This window comes from Corvus brachyrhynchos, unplaced genomic scaffold (assembly GCF_000691975.1).
Source record: "Corvus brachyrhynchos isolate BGI_N302 unplaced genomic scaffold, ASM69197v1 scaffold245, whole genome shotgun sequence".
NCBI classification, from domain to species: Eukaryota; Metazoa; Chordata; class Aves; order Passeriformes; family Corvidae; genus Corvus; species Corvus brachyrhynchos.
This window is the reverse complement of record NW_008238988.1, coordinates 6,587,105-6,596,111: the sequence shown is the minus strand read 5'-3', so window position 1 is coordinate 6,596,111 and position 9,007 is coordinate 6,587,105. Positions and strand designations below refer to the sequence as shown.

At 49.5% G+C, this 9,007-nt stretch overlaps 1 protein-coding gene across 1 annotated transcript in view; it reads right to left on the bottom strand.

Annotated features, from left to right (window-relative positions):
• Nucleotides 1-7,319, bottom strand: part of MDGA2 (MAM domain containing glycosylphosphatidylinositol anchor 2) — a gene marked incomplete at its 5' end in the record, with an annotated part of 153,079 nt that extends 145,760 nt beyond the window's left edge. The window contains one exon of the mRNA XM_017738811.1: nt 7,164-7,319. Within this exon, the coding sequence (XP_017594300.1) occupies nt 7,164-7,319 (156 nt within the window). The remainder of the gene's footprint in view (nt 1-7,163) is intronic.
• Between the last annotated feature and the right edge of the window lie 1,688 nt (nt 7,320-9,007).

Sequence of the window (9,007 nt, the reverse complement as noted above, 5' to 3'; positions counted from 1 at the left end):
GCCCCCGCCCCCCCCCCCCAGCCAGCAATTCCCAATTCCCAATCTCCCATCCAGCCCTGCCCTCTGGCACTGGGAAGCCATTCCCTGGCTCCTGTCCCTCCATGCCTTGTCCCCAGTCCCTCTCCAGCTCTCCTGGAGCCCCTTCAGGCCCTGCAAGGGGCTCGGAGCTCTCCCTGGATCCTTCTCTTCTCCAGGTGAACATTCCCAGCTCTCCCAGCCTGGCTCCAGAGCAGAGGGGTTCCAGCTCTGGGAGCAGCTCCATGGATTCCTCTGGATCACTCCAGCAGCTCCATATCCTCCTGGATGCTGGACCCAGAGCAGGAATCAGCTCTGTGGGTGGGATTTCATGTACAACCTGCCTTCCACTCCATCCACAACAATGGGAACGATCCCTGATTATCCTCCAGAAAAAGCCTCTCAAGAGTTTCCTTGGAAGATCTCATTCCAAAGGCACCAGAGCTTCTCCTCCAGCCCCGGCTGATCTGCATCAGCTGCTGGTTTCCCTGGTTACCAAATTATCCAGTTACTCATCAAATCCATTCCTTTTCTCCAAGACCTCCCAGCTCCAGCCCTTGTTCCAGATCCACCCCCACCCCTGCGCCGGGAGACCGGAGAGTTCCGTGCTCATGGAAAAGCAGCTCCTGGTACATTATCCCAGAGCCGCTGCTCCGGCCTTTCCCGAGCCTGTCAGAAGCAGGGGAATAAAAGCTGACAGCACAAAGAGGAAAACAAAAGACTGCAGAGCTTTGGGAGGCGAGAAAAAAGATGGAAAATATTCAGAGGACAAGTCCATTTTTTGGTAAAACGGGAATTTTTTCCTGTTTTCCTTACAATAATAGGAGAGTCCTGCTCTGTGGGCACTGGAAATTTTCCATATGGGACTTCTGGCAGATTTCAGCTGCCCAAAGTCACCATGAAACTGCTCTGGAGCCACTCCCCGACCTGGATGTCATTCCCAGCTCCATAAGATTCCCTCCAGGCTCATCCCAATTATTGCTGAGGCTTTAACAAGCCTGGGCTCGATATTCCCGACTGAGGGAGTGGGATTGAATCCCAAACTTCCCTTCCCTGCTGCTGCTTTTTTTCTGGGTTTAACCTGACCTCTTCCCCTCAGCACTTCCCAGCCCTTTTTAGGAACCTGCTAACACATTCCTTGTGGAGAGACCGCAGCCACCTGGAAACAGGAAATCTGGCAGGAATGGCTCCAATTATTCAGGATAAAACAGCTTAAGGGGTTTAATTCCTTTTATCAGCTTACAAACCATTGGAATCCTGGAATGATTTGGGTTGGAAGGGATATTAAATCTCATCCTAAAGGCAGGGATATCCTCCACTATCCCATGTTGCTCCAAGTGCTCTCCAACCTGGCCTTGGACACTTCCAGGGATCCAGGGGAAGCCACAGCTGCTCTGGCAATTCCAGCCCAGCCCCTCCCCACCCTCCCAGTCAGGAATTCGTTCCCAATATCCCACCTGCCCCTATTCCCTGTCAGTTTAAAGCCATTCCCCATTATCCCATCTCTCATAAACTCCTTGGAAAGCACCGAGATCGTCCCATGAACAGACCCAGGTAACTGTGGCAGGTTGGAAAAAACCCTTAATTATTTCAAATGCATCCCCCTAATTACTCCCTGTGATTAGCGGAGCCTCCTCCAGTGCTGCAGAACAGGATCCTGCCTTCCCCTTATTAATTCCTGGAAAGGAAAAAAATTCCCATTCCCCGGCTCTCCATCCATTCAAACAGAAAAAGCAGCATTCCCATAAAACCCAAAAAACCCACAACAAAAAGCCCCCACGCTCTGTTCTCTTTGATCAGCTGCGAGTGAGACACAAAAGGCTCCTTTGAGGCAAAGTGGGTGGGTTTTGATTTTAATTGATAAGAATCCTTATCAAGTGCTGATGCAGCCGAGGGAAGGGGGGTGTGGGGTCCCTCACACAGGAGCAGCTGTTTTCCCACCCCAGTCCGCGGCTCCTCGGAGCAGTAATTGGAGCCTTGTTAGGAAAATTGATGCTGATTCCATCTGACACTCCTCAGTTCACGGGAAGACTTTACAAATGTTCACTGAGCACCTGACAAAATCCAGCCTGACTCATGACTAAATTAGCCTGGATTTTATGCTGGAAAAAACCCCTTCCTGAATGTTTGACTGGATAAAGCTCCCATTTAGCAAGGAAAAATGTTTCCATCCTGCTCCAGCACAAAAAGAAATCTGTGATTAAGCTTTACATGACGTTTGTGCTGCTCTGAGGAGTTTATTTGATGTTTTCTCCCTCGAGTGCAGCACCTGAATTCACACCTCGGCAGAGCTCTGCACAGCCAGGCAGGGCTCGCTCTGAAATGTGCCAAAAATCCGGGACAGGAATCACACAGTCCACAGGGAGGGACAGCATGGAGTAAGAAACTCCGGGAGCGGCACCAGAATCTTTGGGAATGAGCCACCGGTGCCTCTGAGCACGTCCTGGGCTCTAATCCTGGGTGTCAGCACTGCGTTGTGTGAGGAACTGAAGTTAAACTCCACACACACTCTGGGACTCACCAACATTCATTCCAGTGGATCGGCTCGTTCCATCCATCTATTTGGAACAGGGAAAAATCAGGAGAAAAAAATCAGGGAAAAAATCCTGATCAGGAATGGTCTTAGAATCCCAGAATGGTTTGGGTTGGAAGTGATCTTAAATCCCATCCCATTCTACTCCCTGCCATGGGCAGGGACACCTTCCACCATCCCAGGTTTTCCAAATCTCATCCAACCTGGCCTTGGGTTTCTCCAGGTTTTTTTATTTCTTTTCCTACTGTCGTTTCTAAAGGAAAATCTTAAAAGTCCAAGGAAAAGCTGCTGCTGATTTGGGCTCTGCTGGGCTGGAGTGACATTCCCAGTCTCTCAGAACCTTGGCTTTTCCCTGGCAAGGATGGATGTTCCTGTTCCAAAGGTGCCCAGATTTCCCCAACCCATTGATTTTCCTTATGGATCCTCCCTAATGTGAAAACTTTCCTCCCTTCTGCTTCCCTGGAGAGACTCTGCCTTGGTTTGGGAACCCAGACATCCCATCGCACAGGAAAGTCTGGGTCATGTCTCAACAGAGGCCTCCTCATCCCACCTAATCCTTCCCATTAAAACCGTGGAGTTGTTAAGGTTGGAAAAGCCCTCCAAGATCATCAGGTCCAAGAGAAGGATCCAGGGAGAGCTCCGAGCCCCTTGCAGGGCCTAAAGGGGCTCCAGGAGAGCTGGAGAGGGACTGGGGACAAGGGATGGAGGGACAGGACGCTGGGAATGGCTTTAAGGTGAAGGAAGGTAGATTTAAATGGAATATTGGGAAGGAATTGCTGGCTGGGAGGGTGGGCAGGGGCTGGGCTGGAATTGCCAGAGCAGCTGGGGCTGCCCCTGGATCCCTGGCAGTGCCCAAGGCCAGGCTGGACATTGGGGCTGGGAGCAGCCTGGGACAGTGGGAGGTGTCCCTGCCCATCGAAGGGCTGGCACTGGATGGGCTTTAAGTTCCTTCCCATCCAAACCATTCCAGGATTCCAGGAATTCCGTATTTCTGCATATATACATTTATATATAGATATGAGATTCAAGGTCTCTCCCGACCCCAACCACTCCCTGCTCTGTGTCCCTTAGGTCACTCCCTTTGACCACCCCAATTCCCAGCAGGAAGGATGTGTTTTTTCAGGCCCACATTCCCCCTGGAGCAACATTTCTTCTGGCTCTGCTCTGGGCTCATAATCCCAGGAATCTCCAAGGGGTGCAGGTCCTGCTGCCTCAGTAGCATCAGCACAGCACCCAACTCCTACAAGTGGGAAGAAAACACAACCAAACAGAGGCAGGGAGAAATTCCAGGGCTCCTAAAAGCAGATCCTCCCCTGCTTTACTTCCCAGGAGAACCACAGATCCACCACGCTCTTCACACCCCACCGGCACCGAGTGCACGCCTGGATTTTTCTGGGAGAAAGGGATGTGGCCTGATAGCAGTGCCTGGGAGAAGGGTGGCGGGAGGATGTGAGGAGGAGGTGGAATCTCGTTAAGATGTGTTGCAACCTCAAAATAGGATAAATCCCGGAGTGTGCAGCTTCCAGATGGTTGGGATGACGTGTGGCACTGGCAGCTGCTGCTTCCCAACCCTCGGGAAGGGACAGGGGACAAGGGTGGGGAGGCAGCACCTGGAAGAGGGAGGGACACGATGGGAGGGACAGAGGCCACCCTGCAGCACAGTGAGGGACTGGGGGAGGACTTGGGAACTGCCGTCCATCAACTCCGCACGTTTTGCTGCTTGGAATGTGCCATTCCCACACGGATAATGTCACCCGAGGTGGGACAGCGCTTTGAGGAGAAACACTGGAAAAGTCACGCCCAGAGGAAAGAAATCCCCAAGGAAGGGGAGGTTGTATTGGCAAACAAGGGCTTTATAAACTTATGGAATCATTGAGGTTGGAAAAGCCATCCAAGATCAAGTCCAACCATTCCCAGCACTTCCAGGGTCACCCCATATCCCCACGTGCCACATCCACATGGATTTTAAATCCCCCAGGGACAGGGACTCCACCACTGCCCCAGGGGAACCTTCTCCAAGAAGAAATTTCCCATCATGTCCAACCTGAACCTCCCCTGGCACAACTTGAGGCCATTTCCCATTGTTACTTGGGGAAAAAAAAAGCCTGGATACAACCTCCTGTCAGGAATTTCTCATTCATCCTTCAGTGGAAAACCAGGAGTACAAAATCCCAGCCAATCCTGGCTCGTCAGATGCTTCTCCCTCTGCTCCCCATGATCCAAATGTCCAAAAATGTCATTCCTCACTTTGGAAAGTCACAGTCTTTGCTTCCAATGCCTGGACCTGCCAGCACAGGTGAGAATTCCCAAGGAAAATCAGGAAAAGCTACATCCCTACAGGACTGGGCAGGAGATGGTCACCAGTGTGGATAAAATGTCACCTCTTAGCTACTCAAACCAGCAAATCCCACATTTTGTCCAGGGATAAGTGACCTTTGGATATCCTGGCACATCCCTTGTGGAGCTGGAGAGCGGGCACAGCCCAACCCCTGGATCCTGGATAAAATCTGGGAAAAGGACAGATCCCCAGGTTGATCCTGCTCCAAACTTTGCAGGATTTTATCCAAAAAACCTCTCCTGAGAGCAGCAATTTGTGGAAAGAAGGGGCTGCATTCACCTCACCTGAATGGGGATAAAGCATTGGAAAAACTCCATCCAGGAAAATTTATTTCCATGGCAACTAATGGTGCATTCCAAAGCTGGGAAATCGGGAATAACAAATAATAATCACATGGAACATATCAAAACCATTCCATGGATAACAAGCAGACATTCGAGGAAGTTTTGGGATGTTCAGAGTTTTATATTTAATTAGGAGTGAGGGAAATTTTTTGGGATTAATAGTGGAATTATTTGTAATTCTCCTTCCTTCCAAAAATTCCCACATCCTTATGTTTTTCGTCCCAAAAAACTCAAGACTCCAAGATAATTTAGAGTAGAAATTCCAGAAAATTTCCAGCAGTTTTCAATTGGAAAGTGCAACAATCACTCTGAACAAAGGAATTTCCCTGCCTGGAAATAAACCCAGGGAAAATTTTGCGGCACGTGGTGGGAAAGGCAGCAAAGAGAGCTGAAAAAAATGGGAGGATTTGATAAATCTGAAGATTCGTATTCAAAGGGAGCTCCCCCAGAGTGGAGTCACTGCAAGGGTGACTTGGAGCAGATCAGAGACATTCCCAAGCCATCAGATCCCAAAAAACAACATCCATTGATCCCAAAGTTAAAAGAATTAGTGCTGGAAAGACAAAAAGGGATAAATGTGCACTTCGGTAAAGCAGGAAGGAGGAGTGACAGGAGAGAGGGGGAAAAAATGGAAAATATTCACGGATTTCTCCTCCCAGGCCCGTCACGGGCAGCCTCGAATCCCACAGATTAGAAATCCGTGGGAATGTTCGAAGCTTGGAGTGGAAAATATCCCTGCCCATGGCAGGAGGTGTCACTGTTTGATCTTTAAGCTCCTTTCCAACCCAAACCATTCCATGATTCTGTGATTTTACAGATTCCCAATCCAGCGTTGTTTAATTATTCCAGCATTTAAACCAAAAGGAGTTTCCATGCCAAGAATATTGGAAAATTTGAGGAACGTGGAAGAGTAAAAGCATTCTTGGAATGCACAGTTCCATATTTTATGAGCTCACTCCCCAGCATCTGATCAAACAGCAGCTGGAAAACAATTTCCGTGCAATTTTCCACCCAAATCTGAGAGCATCCTGTGGAAAAATCAGGAAAAAATTGGAATACTGGGAAAAACCAGCCCTAAACCAGCACAGAATAAACTTCCACTTCTTTAGCTTTAAATCTTCTCCTTAAATTGGAAACAATCACAGAATAAACAGGAGAGAAGCAGCAAATCCCTCCTTCCTGGAGGAGCTCACCATCCCAGAGAATTCCCTTCTCCCAGCTCCTGCCTGTCCTTTGTACTTCCAACAGCAAAGGGTTTCATTCATCACCTCGGGAAGAAAATCCCTGGTGATTATCCTAATTAAAAATAATTGATTAATGAGGTGCCCTGGCCCAAGGGGTTGGGATGGGGATACACCCAGGATGTGCAGCACGAGCTGCCAACACTCTTGAGCTTGACAAAATTGGGTCAGACCTGGAAAAAGCTGGTTTATTTCAAGTTTTAATTCTGTTTTATCCAGCTTCAACGCCAGGGCTTCCATGACATCCCAGATCCAGGTGCACAGGGAGACCTTCCCGAACTCCTGGGTGTTCACTCTTCCAGCCTTCCAGCTGGATTTTGAGGACTAAAACCCCTGGGATGAGAAGATCCTAGATAACAGGACCACTTTAGGGGTTTTTATCCAGCAATTGTCATCCTCATATTTGTTTCCCTCTCTTTTACCAACCTCCATAGATCCAAAACACCCCAGGACCTTAAAGCACAATATTGCTGATTTTAACACCAGATATTCCAAAAAAACCTCAACTTTCCTGCTGTAGATGTTCCTCTGGACCACCCAACATCCACTCAACAGCCAGGATGGATCCTCCCACCTGGATCCCATTGGATCTTGCCCAGCCCCCACACTCTTCGATGAAGGTGAACCCGACTCACAGAGGGTCTGAGGGGGAAAAGGTGTGGTGGGGACAGCCAGGGTGGGCAGGGACTCACCTGTGGCCGGGGGTGGCCGGTGACCAGGCAGGTGAGCTCCAGGGTCTCTCCCTCGCGGATGGTGTAGACCCTCTCGGAGTAGCGCTCCTCCTCGATGTTGCAGGCCAGGCCCGAGTGCACGATCCGCACCGTGGGGGGGGCTGCAAGGGTAGGAGAGAAATGGGATCAGAATCACACGGATCATGGAATTACGGGGTAGTCAGAGTTGGAAAAAACCACAAGGATCAAGTTCAAGTCTTAAGGGAATCAAACTTAAGCTTGGTGTTGTCAACTCCACGATCCAACCAACTGAACCCATCCCAGACCACTCCAATCCTGGGGCTGGCCATGAGCTGGGGGGGCTGCAAGGCCAGCAGAGAAATGGGATGAGAACCACACGGATCATGGGATCACAGGATAGTCAGAGTTGGAAGAAACCCACAAAGATCAAGGCCAACTCCTGAGGAAATCAAACCCAACCTTGACATTCTCAACCCCGTGATCCAACAAACCAAGCCCATCCCAGACCACTCCACTCCTGGGGCTGGCCCTCAGTGAGAGGGGCTGCAAGGCCAGCAGAGAAATGAGATGAGAATCACACAGCTCATGGAATTACGGGATGTTCCGAGTTGGAAAAAACCCATCAGCATCAAGCCCAACTATTCAGTGAATCAAATGCAACCTCAGCGTTCTCAGCTCCAGGATCCAACCACCTGAGCCCATCTCAGACCACTCCACCCCTGGGGCTGGTCCTGGATGGGAGGGGCTGCGAGGCCAGCAGAGAAATGGGATGAGAACCACCTGGATCATGGGATCACAGGATAGTCAGAATTGGAAGGAACCCACAAGGATCGAGTCCAGCTCTTCAGGGAATTGACCCCATGACTTTGGCGTTCTCAGCTCCATGATCCAACCAACCGAGCCCATCCCAGGCCACCCCACCCCTGGAAGCAGCACTGAGTATCTCCCCCCCACAGATCCTCTTTGTTTACTCAGCACATACTCAGCACCACAAGAGATTTCCACGGTTTTAATTAATCCCTGGCAATTCCCTGAACAAAACCTTCACCACTCCAATTTTTTTCGTTTTCATTTCCAAAATGAACTCGGCGTTATTGTTTTTATTCTATATCTTCCTAAATGCATTATCGCACCTGTTATGCAAATGAAAAGACTTAATTAAAGCAGGGAAATTAAGCAGGAGAAACAGTGGCACTGATGCTGCTGCTTCCTTTCCAAATCCTGTTGCTGTCGGTGGGATCGGGGTTTGGAGCAGGAGTTAAGTTCAGGCAAAACCTTACTTTAATTTCCTTGTAGGTACAACCTGTAGTACAGGAATTACTCAGCCTTACACGTTGTAAGTGTAAGGAAACCACGAGATTCCTGTTATTACACCTGCATAAATCCCAGCTCCGCTTCCACAAGTCTCCAAAGCACATTCCCGGCTCCACGATTTCACTTCTGAACCGTGAAATTCACAGCTATGACAATTTCCAGGGAGTGGATCGATAGGAGAAGGAAACTCATTTACAGTCCCAAATAAAATCACAGAAACTAAATACCACAAGGGATAAAATGGAATTCTGTGGGATTTTAACACCTGGAATGCCATCATTTCTGTTCATCCATGTGATGCCATCGAGCTCCCAGCCCCATTCCCCATGGAAGAGCCCCAAAACTTCTCCCCAAGTCCCTTGCAACAGCTGGATCCCTTTCCTAAGGCTACTTTTCCAGGTCTCTGTGCTGCACATCACATCAATCCTGGTTCTCTGATCATTCTGCAATTCCTCTGCTAAGATCCACATGGTATTCCCTGGATGCGGGGCTCTGGCATCCCGGCAGACCCCCCCTCACCATGGCATTCC